Genomic DNA, 21,401 nt, shown 5'->3' with positions numbered 1-21,401 from the left:
AATAAATTTCTTGCACGTCGACCTACTGCATTTTAAACTAACTGTACAGCTGCAATATGCAGCTATGCAAAAATTATGGCAAAACGAGCAGAAAATCTCGCGGCGAAAGCTTAGCCCAAAAAGGACAGCCGCTAACACCGGTGCCCTTGGCTGCTGTAGCCTTCCAGGCTGGTGCAGCGCAAACAACGTGCCGGCAGTCTGGAGGGGCAGTCAAGGGCTGATAAGAAGTCTGCGGAACGATGGAAACAACGAGACTCCGTCGCTTATCTCTCCCAATTTCTTAATGGCTTGGGCGTGCTTGGGGCAGGCAGCACCGGGTAAAGCCAAAGCAGTGTTCGAAATCTCCAAATGCAGCTTCAAGGCATTGCAGAGAAGACATTGCGTGATGTGCAGCCGCACTTCTGTGTCCACCCAATATGTCCCCTCGACACACCAATTCACGCGCGGAGAAAGCTCGATGAGAGTATGGTTGGAAGATGGGTTGGAAGCTTGAAACTCGGAAGGCTCGTCGATAGATGACATCGTATGCAGCTTATGCAAATTTAGCGCAATTTAGCGCAGCATTTGTGAGGTGGCTAGGTCTGTGCAGGTAAACAGAGCATTCTGCTCGGCCAAAAATAAAAAGTATGAAAAGGAGGAGGTCGAGGGGGCACAGAAATTTACGACGCCAATGTCTGGATGGCGCTGCTGTCGCTGATGCCTCCGTGTTTTGCAAGGCAGGCGGCGCCGCCGCTGCTGCGCGTCGCTTTGACAAGGTTCCCTAGCAGACGATAAGGCTAACAGCAATTGCTCTGTGAACCAGATTCCAGCAGCCAAAGAACCTGCATCCCTTGGCGCCTGCACAGCTACAATATGCGCACAAAGATCGTGGAGTGCGTGCCCAACTTTTCCGAGGGTCAGGATCAAGAGGTGGGTGCTTTCCACTCGAGGGGCGATCGGTTTCGCTCGTCGCCGCCTGCACAGGTTGTTTCGTCCCGTTAACATGCCCATAGTGTACATGAGTAAACGGTTTATATCGTTACACAATCGCAACGCTACAGGTATGCGCACTACCACGCATAGCGAACACATGTGCGCAGGTGGTGTGCCTAATTCTATGCAAACACATACTCTCGCGTGTATCCAGCTTTGACGTAACCGCGACTTTTCGAAATCCTTTACGCCTCAGTGGAGTTTGCCTTCGTGTGGAGTTTGCCTTCGTGTGCTATGTTTATTTAAGGGCACATGTAGGCAGTTATGGACACTCTTCCACAGATTTCTTCTTCAAAGTGATTTTGATAAACGCGGCGCGTACTTTCGTGTTTCGCCGTGATGAACAGCAAATTTGTTATGACCTTATAAAGACTTTCATATTGAACGATGAGTTTATAACCCGTGCTAATAACCACAGTGAGGGCTTGCATATTGGTCCATAAAAGGCATATACACGAGTGAAATTTCAATCGCCACGAGCTCACCATTCCTGGCACATGTGAAAGCACCCTTGGGCTTGTTCACTATATATAGTGTGCAAGAGAGCAGGGTGCAGTTGTATTCGAAACTGCATGGCGCAATCGAGCAGCGCACAAACAACCTCATTAATGGTATGAATTTGTTTAATTTCAGGTCATTGACGAAATAACAAAAGCCATCAAGTCGACACAGGGTGTATCCTTGTTAGGTGTAGATCCTGGTTCTTCCACCAATCGTACTGTGTACACGTTCGTGGGTTCGCCTGATGCAGTCATCCAAGGAGCACTCAATGCGGCCAGGGTGGCCTACAAGCGCATTGACATGACAAAGCATAAAGGTAAATTGTAGCAGTACGGTGTGCATGTAAGTGCTGTATCTTGAAAGACCTTTTAACGAAGCCATATGATCAGTGGTTAAAACTGAGTACACACATGCGATTTTTGTAAATATATGTACCAGCTGCCGTCGTGCTCCATATGTGTGATGCAAGCATTAGCAGGTGTAGTTGCTGTACAGGACACCACTTCAGCATTCAGTGCACGAGGCTTTAGTGTGACAATAATTGTGCATCCGTGCTGCGTGTATTCCTAAACATATGGCTTGGATTTACGTTATAGTTAATAAAAGCCACTTGCTGGAATGTGCCCTATTTAAACTACAGTTTATGTTTTGTGAAATTACGTTTAGCACTTCGTTCCAGTGGTGGCCTGAGCAGATTGAAATGTTCTAATTAAATCCTAAACGTTTGTGCTCTTTGGGAACCAGACTGCATTGCATAAATTTACTTTGTTGATCGCATGCATCAGGATTCAGCATACGTTTATTCTGATTTTGTTTATTTTTCTTATACAGGGGAACACGCAAGGCTTGGGGCATTAGATGTGTGTCCGTTCATTCCCGTGCAAGGCGTTGAAATGGAAGAGTGCGTCTATTGCGCCAGAAAGTTTGGGGAGAAACTTGCAGCAGAGTTAAACGTGCCAGGCAAGTGTCATTTTTGCCACTCAGTTTATGCTTGCTGTGTACGAAGTCGCTTGCATGTTATTTTAAGGAAACTAACCCTGCTACCCATTACCTTTGTGTTGCAGTTTATCTCTATGGCTTTGCATCGCAACACGACTACAGGCGCAGTGTGCCCCAGATTCGTTCAGGAGAATACGAAGGACTCTGTGAAAAGGTGTGAATCCTGTCTTTGGTGCTCTGTACTAGAGTTGAGCGACACTTCCGGATGGCTAATACACTAATGAGGGAAGCTTTACACTAGAGGCTAAAACCTAAACTATGGAAGGTACAGTCTTCAAACTGAATTTGCATTGTTTGTCTATGAAGATGTGGTTAGTGTTTAAATGCTTAGTTGCAGCTTTCTGAGTACAGTATGAGCAACAACAAATTCATCTTGGCCTGTCCATACCATATGAGTAGAAGCACTCTGGTAATGCACCAATACATGAGTGAGGAGTGCGCAGCGTCTCAGAGAAAGGAAATTTTTATGGAGATGCATGGACTGGATGCAGTTGTTAGCATAGGATAAAACTTCCCAGTGCAGCACCCTCAAGTGTGTGGGAACAGTTGTCATTTCTAGTCAATCTCTGCGCTCACACAGCTGGCTTGGAATATTTGTCACAATATCGCACCATTCCAAAGATTGGAGCTTTTGCTCCTATATGCCATTGTTGCAAGGCTAGAACTCACCCTCAAATAGAAAAAAATAGCAGCTGCATTTGTGGAGCATTTGCCCGTGTAATGCTTTATACAAATCAGTAGATTCTGTGTTGCCACATCTATGCAGATTTTAAAGCCTGAATGGAGGCCCGACTATGGACCAGCCGAATTTGTGCCGCAGTGGGGAGCCACAATGTCTGGGGCCCGCAAGTTTCTAATTGCGTACAACATCAACGTGCTCTCCACCAAGGAGCAGGCACACCGCATTGCACTTGACATTCGAGAGGAGGGAAGGGGAAAAGGCCAGGTAAGTGGAAACTAGGAGGCACTCCTCCACACGTAAGTGTTGGAAGAGTTTCTGGACAGCTTCATCCACGACATTGCTTTTGGGGAGTTCTGAGAATTCTGTTGTAGTTCCTTTGAATGGGCATAATTTAAAGTATATTGGTCAGTCCTGTCAAAGAGCTTGCTTGGAATTTCTACTTTTTATTTGCAGCCTGGTCTCCTCAAGAGCACTCAGGCTGTCGGCTGGTGGCTCGAAGAAAACAACATTGCTCAAGTTTCGGTGAATGTTTTAGATCATGACATCACACCAGTACATGTGGTGTATGAGGAGGTAAGCATTGTTGCCACACTTTTCTGAACATTCACTCTGGCTGTATGTGGTGTGATTAGCATGTTGCAAAGCAGATCACTAAATTATGATTTGCAGATTGTTTGCACTTGACTTTTACAACTGTTCCAGATCACAAGAATAGCCAAGTCATTGAAGCTGGCAGTCACGGGTTCACAGATAGTGGGTGTCGTTCCATTGAAAGCCATTCTAGCAGCCGCTGAATTCTACATGAAGAAAGAGAATCTCTTTGTTCTTGAAGAGGACCAGAAAGTTCACCTGGTGAGGAGCAGTTTAGCTTTTTATTTAATAATAGATAGTACTTGCGTTATAATTCATAGCAGTATTTGAAAAGACACAGCGTCGTGGTGCTTGCTTCCTAAAATTTCTGCTTTTATTTATGAATACTACTGTCTCCAGCACCAAGTGCAATGGAAGTTAAAAAAAGGTGCTAAAAAGGCTGACTGCTGACCAAAATGTGTTATGACATTGTGATGGAAATTAAAAGATGTTGCCTTATATTGTAAGAATCGTGCACTGTAAAACCAAAGAAACAAGGATCTGCAATTTTAATTTGGCATCAAAAATCACATAGCACAAACTGAAATGGCATCTTGTGGTGAAACCTTGTCATTATCAGTGTATCCCACCATGTGACCACATCTTGGTAAGATGTTTGTGATTTGGTGTTAAATGCAGTTTGTTTTTTCATTCAGGACTGTTCATTATATCTTATTATAGTTTACACTCTCTGGTGAGCCCTTCGATGAAAAGCAATGCTTCCTTGGCATAGCTGATGCAGCGCTTTGAGCTTGGCTGTGACGTGTAGTTGATCTTTAGGTCACATAAAGCACATAAAGAAGAGTAATATAACAGCTGATATGTCTTTTGGTCATTCCAGCTCTTGAAGCAGGCCGGTTTATGTGTAGTGAATTAAAACTACATATCAGTGTTTATATTTTAGTTTTTCTCGTGCTTTACGTGATCTAAAAGCCAACTACACATCACAGCCATCATTTGGTTGGTGAAACTGAAACCAAAATAGCATAAGAGAAGAAATTCAGTTATAAATTATTTTGCAGTCATAGGCAAATACCACACTGATCCATATATTCTAATGTCTAGTGCAACATTTGAAAGAAGAAAACACACAACTAAAATTAGGTGTCTGTAGTGTTTTAAGTTGTGGGACCTATGCCAGCCGACAGAGCGTTTGCACAAAATTTCTAGCTTGAGGCCCCTGCATGGAGGTGACTAGGAAATGGGGAGGGACGTTTCTGGGGCAGACACGCCTGCAAGGGCACTCAATCTCACTCAGGTCCAACGGCAACACTGATAAATTTAGCTTGCGTCAGGCTGTGAGATAATCAGTGCAAATAATTTGCAATTAAGAATAGTTTATGACTGCCCCGGGCTCCTCCTGTCATAGCAGTGGCTAGTGCTGGCCAGTTACTGCTCCGCTCTTTCATGAAAGGTGCTCTGTGAATGTGGCCTGTGGCTAGCTAGTGCCAAACATACCTTCCATAACTTTGGATGTAAAGACGGCAGCAGTAAGGATGACAGCAAGGATCTTCGTGAACCACGACTGACTACTACTAAGGTGATGGCTGCATCTCCGCTCGTAGAAAGGCACCTTGCGCACGAAGGCTGTGCAGCCAGATTTTACAGTGCTTATCACTAAGGTTTATTGTACCGCAATAGCTGGTCGAGGGTCTGGGATAAATATCGCTGTTGGTGGTGTCTTATGTCGTAACTAGAAACTGCCACATTCTCCTGCTTGCCGAAGTGAATGTTTCCGAGGTGGCCCTGAGCCATTAGGGACGTGTGGGCCTGAAATCAATTGCCTTCGGAAATGGGTCATTATGTGATCCACATGAGCATGAGAATGGGAACACTTATGGACATGGGGAGTGAGGTGCAGTGCACTTCTGAGCCCCATGTGAAGGTGAAAAGCATTGGCATTTTTTTTTTGCACAAAATTTTGAACATATCTTTTCATTCTAACTTTTGTAGTTTTTACTGATTTTGCTTGGCCTGAAGAGGTCAAGTTAACAGAAGTCAACTGTAGACACATGGACAAGGCAGTCCAATGTTAGCTGTCCTCCATGGCTGACTGAGGTAGCATTGTCCTGCTTATGTTAATATATTCTTTTAGCCAGTATTCTTGACGTGTATAGCGGTGTGATCATTTTCATTCTTGTCACTTTGTGCCTCGTAAGGATATGAGTGGATTCCCTGAAAGTTATTGTTTTAGGATGCAGTCTTCAATGTTTTATCATACTATTGAACACTTCTTGCACCTTTTAATTTCTTTTTTCTTGTACCCAAGTTTAAAATTATTTGTGTGCACGTATTTAATATTATTGGTTATTTTAAATAGGCGGTTGCCAGCATTTGGTTCGCTTTATTACTTACTTTCACATACTGAACATGACAAAACAGCAGGAATGCAAACACTCTTCTTGTGGTGAAAGTCGAGTCAGTGCACCAGTTGTAACACATATAAAAAAATATTTTGCTAGGAACATGAAAGAATGAAATCCTGGTACAAAAGTGGCTGGAAAAGAGCAGAGCCAGCAGATATTTATGAAAAGTGACACACTGCTACATGCTCATTTTTATTTCACTAAAAGCTCATTTGGGCAGGTTTTTTATAAAAATGCGTAAAATGGCAACTGTGGGAACCCAGCTGTCCATTATGTTATATAATTCCATTTTTACGATTGTCATGGCCTCATTTTTTATCACTGGATACTGTAGTGTCAGAAGTAGATGAAACATGGTTTTGAAATCAAAGTGTAGTGATGTGCGACATGATGCAGTTCAACATGCGTATTTTAAGAGCATTTCAGTGACTAATTTCTGCACCATATTTTATGCCTGTGAATAATGGATACTTTCATTAGGATAGCGAAACTATGCTTCAATTGACTCAAACATAACTTTGCAAAGTTTGCAGAAATTCTGGCTGCATCATACGACCACAGTTTCTTTTGGGAGATTGTGAGTAAGGAAGCTGTATGACTTGCAACTGCACTGCTCAGGATTCAGCCCTTACTGTGGATGTTTTATAACTGCTGTGCAACTAAATTGCGAGAGCCGTTTTGAGTGCAGCAGCTTTTGAAAAGCAGAGGCATTGGTTGCTCAGCGATTAGCGTTCTAGCCAGAAAATTTGTAGGCCTTGTTTTTGTAAGTATAAACCAGTCAATATTCCTAATGTAGGCAGCTGCTGTTCAGCACAGCTATTTGATCCATTTATTCTGAGAAGATTCCTCATAGTACTGCACAGAAAGCGAACGACCAGCGCCGTGTCGTTCGCTACGACCAGCGCCGTGTCGTTCGCTTTCTTGTCTTTTGTGCTCGTCTTTGTTCGCGCTGTTTGTTCAAGACAGTTATTCAGTTGAGAGTGTCACAAAACTATCCACACAAGTGTAGTTGTGACCTGAAACAAGGCACTTTGTCACACTGATCTTAGTTTACAGTCTTGTGCCATACCTCCGTACAAATTCTTGTTGAATGCAGTGTTTATTTTTTAGTGCTTTTAGCCCAGACCCTCATAGACATGATTAAACTGTTAAAAAAAAAATGGTCGATTTGCATAGTTAGGCCAAATGCAAATTAGATGCGCCAGCAGTTTGGTTTTCTCTTCATTTCCTGCATTCGGATCCATTTTTCATGGATGGAAGTTGTCTGGCTAGCAATAATGGGGTAATGCCCATGTATGCGGAATTGGTCACCCTCTACTTTACATTCATAGATCTCTGGGAGTCTTCGTACCACTCCTCGCGCCATGGTGCAGCAGTTAAACGGTGCGCCACTACCCTGTGATGGCAGGTGCCACCATCGGTGGGGCTTGCGACATCCAGGCTGCTCTTCCTGAGCAACCTCTCATGTCTAAGCATTAATTTAACTGCCACCTCTCACAGTGGGCAACTTGCCAGTTATGTGTGTGTGTGTGTGTCACACACACCTGGCAGGTTGCCCAAAACCCAGTGGGCAGCCTGCAACAAAGCCGGCTTCAGGCAGACAGGCAAACAAACACACAATGGCTAAATGCTGGAAATAGCTACTATAAGTGTTATTGCTCTAAACTTGACAGACTATCAATGCTATTCATGTGGCAGAGTACTATGCATTAGCATTAGTGTTCCCCCCCTGACGGTGGCGGGTGACATCATCCAGTCCATCAGCAACGGTGTGCCGCACCGTACTTTCTTGCCACTGTTCCCACCTCTCAACTCTGATTGGCGACCACTGTTACCTCTCGCCACCCGTCGCCTCCCACTAATGCGTCCCCTCTATCCACTTTGTCTTCTCTCCCCCGAGGCTTCAAACGCTGCCAACGCCGGACACTTTTCGCTAATGGGGTTCTAATGCTAACGCATTAAACAAATTAAAAGACACATTTAATGTTGTTTAATTTTTGAATCTTGATGATTCGTACGCAAAAAAATTGTGAGCGATAAAAATGTCTCATTAAGTTGCAGTCTTTTTATTATGGTTAATACGTTCCAGGAGATACGACTCTCTGAAAAATGCGTTTATAATTTTGCCAACTTCCGCTTGTATGATGTGTTCAACGAGCCAGAGAAGGTGAGCTGGTGGGTGAGGGGCACGCGACATAAACAGAAGCTTAGCAGCGCTCAGTATCTAGGGTGGCCTCTCCCCATTACATGAGTGCATTGGAGTGAAGCATTTTAAAGACTGTAAGTGCCCGATGGCACTTACAGTAGTCGGCTTTCAGGGTGGCTTCCTCGGTGTGCACAGACGCAATGGGAAAAATCATCTGGAAACGATGACGATGGACTAACGAACGGACCGGGCCTGGGGGCACAGACACCAGCAGAGACACAGCAGCAGTCAGCTGCCATAGTGGCCTCTCCGCGGTACACATGTGCAACGGGGCAAAGTATTCGAAAATGACGACGGTGACAAGATTTGGCGAAAAGACGCCATAATGATGTCGCATTAAAACTCTTCAGACTTTACACTATGAAGTGTAGACGACCTTTTTAGTAAGTTGACGCGTCTTTTAGTGCCTTTGTGCTTCGTTCTGGAGTCACATTTTTCAAAATTTTAAGTGGTTTGCATGATTAGTTTTCCCGGTTAATACACTCTTCTCCCGCATTTAAAAAAGACCGTATCAGAGAGGTTATACTGTAGTTCTGATACTGCCAACAGCTGGTTTGCTCAGCAGTTTCCATCCTGTAATTGTGTATAGATAGTGGAGAATTCAAACCAGCACATACAAGCGATGTTTTCCCATTCAAAAACACCAAACTACATTCATTTAGTTCAGTTTTTTGTCAACAACCAGTTGTTTTATGACTTCTCGCTCAAGGACCATGACCAGTGATATCTGCTTATCTGCTTAACCTGTCTGACGGTGTGCAGGCCATCAACCGGCTTGGGCTCAACTCACTGGGCCCATTTGAGCCAGCAGAGCGCATCATTGAGTACATGCTGCCCGATGACAGGCTGGGCCCGTTGGCACGGAAAACGTTGTCCGACTTCATCCACATAGTTGGAGCCAGGACCCCAACCCCTGGTGGCGGTTCCGTTGCCGCGGCTGTAGCCTCTCTTGTATGCCTTCCTGCATTTTGTTTTGTTTTCACACGCTTTTTGCATAATTTTAACCTGCAGAGTCTTGATCTTTTTCTAAATTCCGCTTGCAGGCATGGATATGCTGTTGTGTGCTATTGCATGCAAAATAAATTCAAATGACATGAAACAAAAAACTGATTAAACAAACTTAATATGTCTTTTAACATTGCAGTGGTAGGGTTGGAAACAGGGTTGAGATGCCAATGCATGTAATAGTCCAGCACAATTTTGTTGCATTGTACTATATTTGTTCCTTTCACTGTCACATTCAGCTAGCCTGTTGTGCATAATTGTTGAAGGCAGGGACTCGTTATTTTTCAATCCTTTTAAGTAGCCCCGATCTATCGAATGTCACATTGAGTTGTGGGCAGGGCACTTTTTTTCTTATTTAAATTTATAGCCCACCTTAATGGATGTCATATTTAGTTCACATAACCAGCCGTGCTGTACTGCAAAGCTTTTGCACACCTGTATTGTACTTTAGCTTAATAGCAAACTGCATCTAGTAGCTTTTCACTCAGTAGAAATCAAAGTGCTCCCCATATTTAGAACCTTGTGTGTGCATCTCTGCTCCTTGTAATTTCTAATCCATGAAGGCTGAAAATGTGTCATTATTCTCTGTGTGCAGTTCCTTTCAATTTGTGTTACAAGTGCAGTGTTTAATTGTTTGGCTTTTACTTGGTTTTTGTTCTTTGCATCTGCCGTGCATTTCAATAGCGAATGAGAGTAATAGTATCAGGAGACAGGGTGTTGAAATCTTTGAATGTTTGAGTTGTTTTGTGTTGTTGGGTATTGATTCACTCATTGAATTTTCTTGGCCTCTCCTTGTTTTAACTGTGTGACTTTTTTAACTGTGTGACTGTTAAATAGCACTGGCAACAAATTGTATAAAGAAAAATACTGCTGGTATTGGAAATCTGCATTTACAGCATTGATCACCTTTGCTTTTCTCCTGATCAACCTTGGAGGGTGCCTTTCAATGAGAAAATATATCATCGTTGCTCGGATTTCCGAAGGACGTGGTTGATGGCTTGTATGTTAGGGGTAATGTTAAGAGATGGGAAGAGAGCAGAATGCATTAGACAATAAGCACGAGTTAATGATATCCGAACTCAAATAAAGAACGGGAAATGGCACGGGCAGGGCAGCGTGTGATGCAGAGAAAAAATAACTGATACTATAGTCAGATACAATTTAAATCTGCCGCGAAGCTCCGCCCACATTCAGGACTGCTAAACAGGATTTCTCCATGACAAAAAGTAGATCGTTGTAAAAGCTTTTCTTTTAACCTAAACAAGACGATAATTATGGGATGAAACTAAAGAAATTTGCTGTATTTGGCTTGTTTGATGCAGTAAAACATTAAAAAGCTGATCTTGTTCACTGTTGTAATTGGCCAGTGGAGTTATATAGGACGCCACAGACTGTGGCCAGTGTTGCCAACTGCTGTTGTTTAAGCTGCACCTTACTGTAGTCCCTTAGGGTAACGGAGTAGATCCCAAGGGTAGGTAAGTGTAGCCAGGGGCAGCAGATAGTCGGGTGGGCAGATGAGGTTAGGAAGAACAAAAAGCTGGGCAGGTTGGTGTGGATTGTTATTTAAACAGTGCAAAATGACAGGGCAAGGTGGAAGACTGGAGACATCGATGTGCAGTCGTGCTGTTTCCTGTGTCCCGCTTTTTCCTGCTATTTCCATGCAGCTTATAATTGAGGCTAGGAAGTTTTCAAGGATAGAATAACCTTAGCTTTCGCAACACAGAGTTCATTGGAGATCAGTAGAAGAGGCTTCTCTCCAGTAGTGGACACAACTGGCTGATGACGGTGATTTTAATACAACCTTCTTGCCAAACGTGTTTAAGGGAATCCGAGAAGGTGGAGTGAGATTTTGAAAATCATTTGAATCAGATTTTTATATTCAAAATCTTACTCTGCCGTGGGGAATTTCCTTGAATACATTGGACTAACACAGTTCTCACTTCCAAGTCATTGGTCAACTTGGCCTCGCCCTGCCATATGATAGCCATCCTGGTTAGCTTGGTTGGTAGAGCACTTGGCCTGGACAAGGGGGTTGTCTCGGGTTGGGGGTGGTCTCGGGTTCGATCCGTAGACCAGCATGAATTTTTTTTGACACTGAAGTTTCTGTGAAAGCTGTAGAGCTTTGCTTTGTACCTATATAGCTGTGCGTGGGTGGATGATAATGGGTAATTACACCTTTCTTGCCCTTGCCTGCCTTCATGCATCCATTAAGTGCAGTGGACAAGCTTCTCATTTGTTCTCTAATGTCTGTGGACAGGGTGCCGCGCTTGGAGCCATGGTGGGCAAGATGACATATGGCAAGCGACAATGGGAGCGCTACGATGAGCAGATGCGGCGGCTGATCCCCATCATGCATCACACTATGGATGATCTGCTGCCCATGGTGGATGCTGACACTGGGGCCTTCAATGACTATATGGTAACAGCCTCATCTGGTCTTTCAGTCTTCCTTGCTCCTTGTTTGATTTCGTCACGGAAACACTGAAAAGCAGTGTGAATGTGTTGTTGCTGCTCAACAATTTGACAAATGCCTCAGTGTATAGGCAGTCATGTGCCTGCATTTCATTTTAAGCGAAAGCTTAAGGGTCCCATTTCGCAGAAAAAGCAGCATCGTCGGTGTTGGCTGTGAGCGAAAATTCATGAGCAAAAAATCCCGGATTGGTCGGCTGGTGTGGCAGCATGGCACAACTGACTGGTGTAGTGGCGCTGGCATGGAGAGACTGCCAAAATAAAGACACGTCAGTGTAGTGGAAAACGAGGCAGAGCCGCTGCTCGGTGCCGTCCACCTTCGTGCTGAGCGTATGCTGTGATCATGACTGAACGAATCAGTTTTCTCTCCTGAAAGCATCAGAATCAGTCACGGCCTGGGTTCACTGCACTTCTTTGTATTTGCCTCAAACTTTTCCGAGTAATGTAATTTCAGCAACGTTTCAGCAATTGTTATTTGTCTTTCTGTTTAGGTTGTAGTTTGTGATGATGACGTGAGGCTCTGACGCGGCGATTAGAGATTATAAATATGTGGTTTTCTGATTAAAACAGACAGTTGTAAGTCAGCGTGTGTCTGTGTTTCTTCTTTTTCTGGTCCTTCATGTTAGTTGCGCTGTTTCGTACCTTAATAATGTAATTTCATGTTGTAGATCTGCGTTTCACTCGTGTTCTTAATTACATCATGTAATTGTGATGCCCTCTACATCTACAAAGCTATCGAGCTCCACCCTTAAAGCAGAGCTTAGGTGTCCCCTCAATTTTTTTTAATACTGATGTGTTCATATTTGATGCGATTCCTCAGCATGCTGGCCTATTCACCATTCTCTCATTTATTTCTCCTGCTGAGGGTGAAGTCAGTATTCTTTAGGCAACAAAAATTGAAGGTGAGCAAATGCTGAAAAAAGTGTGTTAAATAATAAAAATAATGATATGTGACAATTATTGGCTTTGATTATTGGAGGGAAATGACAATCTTAATGCAAAGAGAGGAACTCAATAAATGGAACTGATGAATTAACATATTTCTGCCTTTTGCTTTTGTCTGTGGGCAGTTTGTTGTATTACACTGCCACATTATGCCTTGGTTAATATTGTTGTATTATATCTATCCTTACTGCTGTGCAGGCTGCTCACAAGTTACCAAAGAACACCCCTGAAGAGGAAGAAGTGTAAGTACCACAGTGTTCTCCCATGAAGCACACAAGCCCAAAAAATAATAAGTTGTGAAGACTTATGTGAAGTGGGTAGCAAGGAGTCTCATAACGAATACTAGTAGGCAGGGAGTCGTGCACAACACGACACATGAAGCATGGCAGGTGGTGTTCACGAAACAGTGCATTTGTGGTGTTCTTTGGGGTGTCCATGTGACATCATGTTTGACATTGTTTTCCTCTCTTTAGAAACTGACCATAATTGGAATAGCACTGGCTGAATAAACCACTCAAGATATTTGGTGCTTCTTGCTGTCAGAACCATGATTGGCAGATTAGAAAGCTCCCATCAAAGCTTTGAAAAGGCCACCCCAAAAATTCAACAGGGACACCTTAAAAACAAAACCTGAAGTGGTTTTAAATGGTAAAAAAGATATACTGTATTATTCTGGGTTGCTGTACAGACAATTGTGCACTACCTTTCATTAAAGGGACCCAGAAAGGGGGTCTCACTAAAGGTGCGCTATGTCTGGGATGTTAAAAGACGACGGTTCATAATTATTCCCCAGCAAGAATTATTTTAATGCGTTTTGTGGAAGCTGAGTCATATGCAGACAAAATTTGAACTTTCACACCTTCGCGCCTTTCCCTCTCCTCTCGCACGCCAAAACGGCGGCACTCCTCCACCAGCCCCACTCACTCGGCCCCTCCCCTACCTCTGCTGGCTGCCACGCACGCGCGGAGTGGCCGCGGCCGCGGTAGCGCGTGACATCTGAAAGAATTTGGCGCTGTGAACCAATGACAACCCCCGGCTGCTGACGTCATTTGCAAGACGTGACGTCGTCTGCCAGGTTTTCGTGCGAAAGCCCGGCACCGCGCGTCGCCGCGAGGTGCGAAAGCGGGAATTTTTAAAAATGTATTGTAAATTTCCCACTCGCTTCTGAGGTCTCGTACGCGGCATGGACGCTCGGTGGCCTGTACTCTACATAGTGCAAGCATTTTAAAGCCAAGCTCAAACATCCCTTTCTGTGGCCCTTTAATGCTTGCAGCCCTTACAACGTGATAGGGTGTGGAGGCAGCAAGACACCATCCTTCCACTTGCGATGCAACACATGTGGAAAACTCGTGGTCTAATTTAGTCCGCTGGCTTTATCTAGATTAGGGATGCCTTGTTTGACATTGCGGGCGAAGGCTGACTAAAGTACAACCGTAAATAAAAAGAGAAAGCTGGTCTTACACCAGGTTTTAATGCGAGTGCATTAGTACCCTCGTGTCAGAAAAAATTGTCCAACGTCGATAGCATCGGTGGCAGCGTGGACTGTTTGAAGCCTCGCAGCCGGAGCGGCCAAAGCAACCGGCCACTCTGGCAACCTAGGTGGGCCACCTAGGTCACGTGACCTTGTGGCATAATCACAACCTGCCCACCAGGTTGTAAGCAAAGTGACCGTCATGGCAGGTGGCAGTTAGATTAATGATTGCTCACAAGAAGTTGCTTGGGAAGAGCAACCTGCATCTCATAAGCTCCTCCAGTGGTAGCACCTGCCATTGCATGGCAGTGTTGTGCCGCTTAATCGCTGCACCACTGCACTAGGAGTGGTATGAGGACACCCAGGGATCTATGAATGTAAATTCTAGAATTGCCAGTTCTGTATATATGGGCATTAACCCATTAACACTATCGCATCATACCCTTATAAGGTGGCACTTAAGTGTCCTCTCCAATTTTTTTTTAATACTTCACTAGCACATCCATGATTGCTCTTATCTGTCCAGAAGGTGTTCTCTGCCTTCCTCTTAAGTGATGCTGTGATTGCATCATGGCAGCCGTGAGGCTGCTATGCAGGCAGGCCTGAAGAAAGCCATTGCTGTTCCACTTGGTGTGGCTCGGTCTGTGAGCAAGCTGTGGGACACTGCAAAAGAGCTGGCATCCATCATCAACATTGGCGCACGGGCAGATTTACAGGTGAACTGTCTTCATTGCACGCCAGAGGACCTCAGTCTGTTTAACCTCGGGGAGCCCCAGCAAGTTTTATAAAATGCTGAGGAACCCCACCTGTCCTGGCCTTTGTCCCTGCTGCCTAGCATGCATGCAAGAAAAAGAGCATGCAGATACACAGTTAAAAAACCTGTCCCAATTCATTCAATATTGACTGACTATAGAGTGGAACAGAGTGCAATGTAAGAAACTACAGTAAGATTAGTCCAAAAATAAAGCTGAAAGGAGAAAGGATGGTAGAGGCATATAGTATGGATTTAGGTACTCGGGGAGCCCAGAAAGCACTCCAAGAAACTCGAGACTTCTGTGAAACCAACGTTTAAAACCACTGCCTTGTGCCATGCCTGAGTAGCAGTAGGAGTATGTTTGCAGCAAGGGTTCCCAAGCACCAAGACCCTTCTTGCCTCGAGGCAAACCCTGCAGCAGTCCTGCAGATTCAGTCAGTAAAATAGTTAGTCTTAAAGGTTTTTCGCATGCAAAGCTACGAGTACATTACAGGCATATGTTATGGCAAAATGTAGAAATGTGGAAGCAGTCTGACAGTTTGACGTCCAGGATGTCTTTGTCTCGCACTATAAGCACTCTGCTTTATTCACTGGTACGGTGGCCGAGGCTAGGTTGTAGTGCTTGGCCTTGGGGTGAACAATGGGCAAGAACAAAATGTTCAGGACTGTGCTTGTCTTATGTTTCTCATTCTTGTTTGTCATTTTTTTTTTGCCTCATCCTCTTAAAGCCTTCTTTAAGGGCACTGTAAGTGCTAAGTTCAAGGCATGCACTTCCAGTTTTTGATACTGTTGTTACCGAAAACGCACATGTCCACTTAATGTATGGGCTTAAGGGACAGGTGTTTGTTGTACTAGGAGCATCACATTGGTGCAGGTGCAAATATTTGAGTGGTCATGGAACCAAAAGAACTACCAAAGGTCCTTACAGCCGAGTTTTGATCTAAAGAAGGCAGATTGCAGGCAGACCATAAAGACAGATGTAGGAGTCCAGACTATTTGGATATCTGCGTATGAAATGATGTAAGGTCAACTGAAATATTATATGGGAACAAAACTGTTCTTGATGTGTCATTATGTTTTTCGGAATTACTAATGGTCTTAGATTACACATTTTCCCGGATAATACATTTTTCCTCACATTTATGAAATAAATTATCAACGAGGTTGTATGTACTCTGTAATTTATATTGCCCAACAAAATGTTAACTATTGCTAGTGGGCTCAGTATTAAGTAAGCTGTGCAAGATCTGAAGTGTAGCCTCCGAATTGGCATTCGGCTTTTGTGTCATAAATTGCATTGTACTCAATTCTAGGTTGGTGCACGTTGCCTGGAGACTGGTGTGTTTGGTGCTTACTGGAATGTCATTCTGAACTGCCAGGGACTGCAAGATGAAGTTTACAGAGACGAGGTGCGTATATTACTAGCATGTGTTGGGCTACTTCACATTTTGCCTAAGGGTGAAGGAGTGTTTTGTCTTGTCAAGTATGCAAATCTGGGAGTGATAGTGGCACCTCTCAGCTTTACTTTGGCTGAAATTCTTTTCTTTCTGTTGTCCGTCAATACAAAAACAGAAGTGGAAGTGGCGAAATTGAATGTTGCAGTTGTCAGCAGTCTCATCGAAAGGTGGGCCTTTAATTATGTGTGCCAGTGCAAAGTATAGGTTGTTTAGCGGTCATCAGAACAGTTTCGTGAAATCCTGCAGCTTTCACGGGCAGATCTAAAGGGCGCAAGGGCACAAGCGCCTTCCTTAAGCAAGAAATGTTCTGCAGAAAGATCACATTTATTCCAATTTTTTTTAATGAAGAAATGCCAAGGAACCCACTGTGCAAATTCTTAGTAATTGTAAAGTTGTGGATGTTTTCTTGTACACTGGTTGCATTCAGCTGACAACATGGATACACAGGAAGAATGAAAAGCCAGTACAAGATGGCAATGTACAGCCTTTCTCAAAAGTTTAGAGCCCAAGTGGTTTGTTTCAAAGCTGTGTAGTGTGGAGCTTGTAGCACCCTTGGAAGTCCTAAGCTTCGGAGGGGCGAGGACGAGCCATATAGCGTGGCCCAAAATGAAACCTCCTGGGCTCTTTACTTTTGAAAAAGGGTGTACATGCATTGCAAGAAAAAGAAAGAGAACAATTTACAACCAGACTGTTCGTTCACTCATATGAATCAATGTAATGGCAACGTCAGTGTCCAACTTGGTGTAATGTTTCATTTTGTTTGATAACTGATGAGAGACTGTTTGTTTGTTTGCCGTACTTTGGTCCAAGGGTTTTAATGTGCTAGCGGAGCAGTGATATGCACATTGAAGCTTGCGCATGTAAGTTTGCAGATTTTTTTACGGGATTGTTTGGATTCGTTTAACAGAATTGTTATGCCAGTTCTACAAAACAGATCCAAACAATCCTGGTAATAGGTATAACTGTTCTGCCTGCCCCGCACAGCTGGCTACAGTGCTGTCGTGTGATCATTTCGTCATACTGGATTCCTATTTTAAAGATGGATCAAAAGAATGATTGAAGAGTGAATGCAGATCTTAGAACCCACTGGGTTGATATTTATTCTTTTTGTTTTACAGGTTTTGAAAGAAATCGAACAGTACCGTGAAGAAGCAATAAAAGGTTGTGCTGAAGTGCTCAGCATTCTAGAAAAGCGCATATCATAGGACTGGAGGTGCCGATTGCACATTATATAATGCAGATCATTCCTACCTTGTACTTCCTTTAGGGCCTACCCATGTAAGTTTTTGTTGGGAAGGGATAAGTTTTGAGAGGCATTTTACAGTATAATATATATATATATATATATATATATATATACACTTTTATACATGATGGATTTACAGTTTACATCTTTCATTGCTCCCTGACTGCATTTGAGCTGGTCTGCTTGGGTGCATGAGGCAACCAATGTTCGTAGCCTTTCTCAGTATTTTTTGATGAAAGGCTACCAAAGTCACACTTTTGTGTATTCAAACTGAAAGTGCTACTGATGGTGAGACAAAACAGAAGCTTTATTTTTTCCAAGATGTTTATTCCTTTTAGTGCAGCTTTGTGGCATTAATAATTGTGTGCAGTAAGATTGGGAGCCTCTCAAAGTGGTTATGACAGGCCTGAAAGGCAAAGCTCAACCAGAAAGTGTTTACGTCCATGTGTTATAAATAATGTGGCAACAATAGGCTTGCATTGACAGTGGTCATAGTGACAATGTTACTCTTGGCCTGCAATGTCTTAATTGATTTAACTGAGCACTCTTTGAATCCTGCATTTTTATTCTTCTGTATGCTTCATTTCATTTCAGACAGTTTCCACATGTTTGTTGCAAGCATGTGGAAGTATGCATGTTGCAGCTTAAATTACTAGATTTGATACTTGTGTCATTTTCTTTTTACTTGGGTACAATCATTGGCTCAAATGATCTAGTTTAATGCAGATGGGTGTACCGCTGCTGCAGTGTCGTAGTTATTAAACTTGCCAATGACATGCTTGGGTTTTGTATTCAACATTTCTTGAATTTGTGACACTATTGCTTTGTTTCAAAGTCTTACATTGGCAAACTTTCAAGCTGTATTGCTTGATTTTTGTCATATCAGTGAGTATACCAGTGCATCTGGCATGTTCAGAGCTCACGCATTTGTTGTTTTTGGCACCACACTGTGTGACATCAGTGGCCCATATATAATGTGGAGATGCCTTCAAACATTCTTCAGGGCAATAGTCTGGGCACAAGTTTCAAGGCTGAAACCAAGAGGCTTCAGTATCACTTCATACCGCTTGTGCCATATCACTGGCACTTTGTAATTAAAAATTACTTATATTGCATTTCAGGCAAAGCAATGGTATCACAAATGTGGTATTTTTTACCACTGAGGAGATACCTTGTGCTTTTGAGCACAATGAATATCGCGTGGCCATATCCCAGGCCAAGAACTATTGGCTGACCGTCCACACTAAACATCAACACAAACAAAAAAGTATTACACACCTCGAAACCGCATGGCATCTTGACTAACTTTTTACATGATGCATTTGCTTACTCTCCCAAATGCGGGTTCTGCTCTCATTTTATCATGGTGGCAAAAGGAGTGTTACTAGTGCATCGAGTCTTTCAGGCATGTGTCCTACTCATCATTTGTCATATCACTCCCATGCTCAGTGAGTACAATCCGCAGCAAGCCTTCAAACTGCTCAGAAATGCAGAGGCAGCAGGACATTAATCGAAAGCATATTAGACGAGTTCAGTGTGATTTTGTGGTTGTGAAACAGCGTCCCTTCACTGTCTAACCTGAAGATGCACCCGAAGTGATACAAATATTTTTTATCATGTGTGCTTTATCTTTCCTTTATTTTTATTTTTGCTTTATGCAAATGTCAGTTTTGTGACCGGAGTTGTAATGTGTCCCATGACGAAATTGTGTGATCAAACAGCCCATTTGTACAAGCAATAAAACATCCAGTCAGTAAAAAGAAGCCTGCATATATATATTGACTGTTGTGTTTCCTTTCCACTCGCACAAAGTGGCAGCATCTCACTGAACGTACAAGACTGCACTGATGCAGTAACGCATATTGCAGAGATTCATATATGCCAGCTACACTTCCCTTTGTTCTCCACACCTGCAACATCCTTGTGTTCGGCTCCACTAGCTGTACAGCTGGAGTCAGACACCCCTCCATGTTCCAAACCACGCTGCACTGAATGCGGCCGCCACCTGACTATGTATTCCTGGTGTCGAAACTAGTGCAGTGCGCAGGTCTCAACACCAGGAGTGTGCCAGGTGGCATCCACATGTAGTGCAGCAAGGTTTGGAACTTGAGGGGGGCTAGTGACTTTTGAATCTGACTGTACATGCCTAACTGCCTGTGCACAAACAACATAACAGTAATCAGGCCGCCCACGGTGGCTGAGTGGTTATGGCGCTCGGCTGCTGGCCCGAAAGACACGGGCTCGATCCCGGCCGCGGCGGTCTAATTTCAATGGAGGCGAAATTTTAGAGGCCTGTGTACTGTGCGATGTCAGTGTGCACGTTAAAGAACCCCAGGTGGTCGAAATTATTCTGGAGCCCTCCACTACGGCACCTCTTTCTTCCTTTCTTCTTTCACTCTCTCCTTTATCCCTTTCCTTACGGCGAGGGAGACATATGAGACAGATACTGTGCCCTCTCCTTTCCCCAAAAACCAATTATATAAGCAAGTCTAACTGACGTTTGGCGCTCAGTTTTTCGCAGCCTCCGGAATCGCCTCCGGAATCGCCGCGAGCGGCTTCGAAATGATGCTAAGCCTTCAGAAAAGGTCTTCCTCAGTCTCTAGAGTTAGGGTCGACTAAGTTGCTGCCCTTCATTGGCTAAATTGCACTCTTCGTTGTGTTCTTGATGAAATTTTTATATTGCGAATTTTGGAAATATCGAATTATTTCACGTTTTTTTACTCTTTGCTACAACGACGTTCTACCCCTCGAGGTTCCAACGAGTTTGCCCCTTTAGACACATTATTGCTTATCTGACATATTTTCAATGACTGCCAGTGCGAAAAATTGTAGACAATCACTGCGGTTGACACGGCAGAGTATGCGTTCGCATTAGCGTTCCCCCTAGACGGAGCAGGTGCTGCCACTGTTAGGCTCAAACTGTGCGAGCGGTGGTATGATCCAGGCCATCAATCGCGGTACCCCCTCTCCTCCCCTACCAACCACTCGTCTCCTCCCACCCCCTCTTCGTCTTTTCTCCTACTTTCCCTCTCTCCACTTTGCCGCCTTCCGACGGAGGCTTCAAACGGACGGATGGACAGATTTTTCCAACATGGGGGTGTCTGTGAAATTTAATTTTAATAGCACTGGAAACAAGACCATAATGCAGTAAGTGCTTCCTTGGTTGTTACCATATAGGTCAGAAAACACTGCTCTATATGTGGTAATAAAGGAAACTCTGCTGGTAGAAATATGTGTTTCAAAATTTAGCATGGACACGGCAGAGGTATCCGAACATTGACCTCAAAAGTCATGAATACTAGCTAAAGTTTTTGAGTAGTTGAACTTATAAAAAATTATGTTCTAAAGCTAAAGAAATTTTAGACACAGAAAGAGAAGACACAAATTTTCTTAGCTTTGCAGCAGTGTGTGGCCTTGGAGTAAAACAGCAGCGGGCTGACTGCCTTGATATACTCGGCCACAAACGTTTGCGGGACGTGTGTTCTCTTAAAAATATAGTAAATTATGGTAATGTTAAAGCTGATGCAGCATGCACGTTCCTACACGCCTTCAGACATTTCAGGTGATTGGTATGCGTGACTGTGTCGAAATATTTTTTTTTTTTTTGCGCAGCTGCATCCAGTATACTTATGTGGCCGACAGTGCTGCGCACAGCTAACGAATCGTTTCCTTGTGCACTAAAATAAAAGATTTAAATA

The 21,401-nt window shown here is 43.6% G+C and overlaps 1 protein-coding gene across 1 annotated transcript; it reads left to right on the top strand.

Moving 5' to 3' along the window:
* Nucleotides 1-712: 712 nt before the first annotated feature.
* On the top strand, nt 713-19,479 carry LOC144125435 (formimidoyltransferase-cyclodeaminase-like). Its single transcript, XM_077658805.1, has 13 exons — nt 713-909; nt 1,606-1,789; nt 2,305-2,433; nt 2,538-2,626; nt 3,239-3,418; nt 3,608-3,727; nt 3,857-4,006; nt 9,119-9,307; nt 11,619-11,780; nt 12,974-13,017; nt 14,824-14,962; nt 16,314-16,409; nt 17,576-19,479. Exons 1-13 carry the CDS (start codon nt 853-855, stop codon nt 17,660-17,662), a joined length of 1,626 nt encoding a protein of 541 aa, XP_077514931.1. The 5' UTR covers nt 713-852; the 3' UTR covers nt 17,663-19,479.
* Nucleotides 19,480-21,401: the final 1,922 nt, after the last annotated feature.

The sequence above is a fragment of the Amblyomma americanum genome, chromosome 3 (genome assembly GCF_052857255.1).
Source record: "Amblyomma americanum isolate KBUSLIRL-KWMA chromosome 3, ASM5285725v1, whole genome shotgun sequence".
Taxonomy (NCBI): domain Eukaryota; kingdom Metazoa; phylum Arthropoda; class Arachnida; order Ixodida; family Ixodidae; genus Amblyomma; species Amblyomma americanum.
This window is presented reverse-complemented; position numbering and strand designations above follow the sequence as displayed.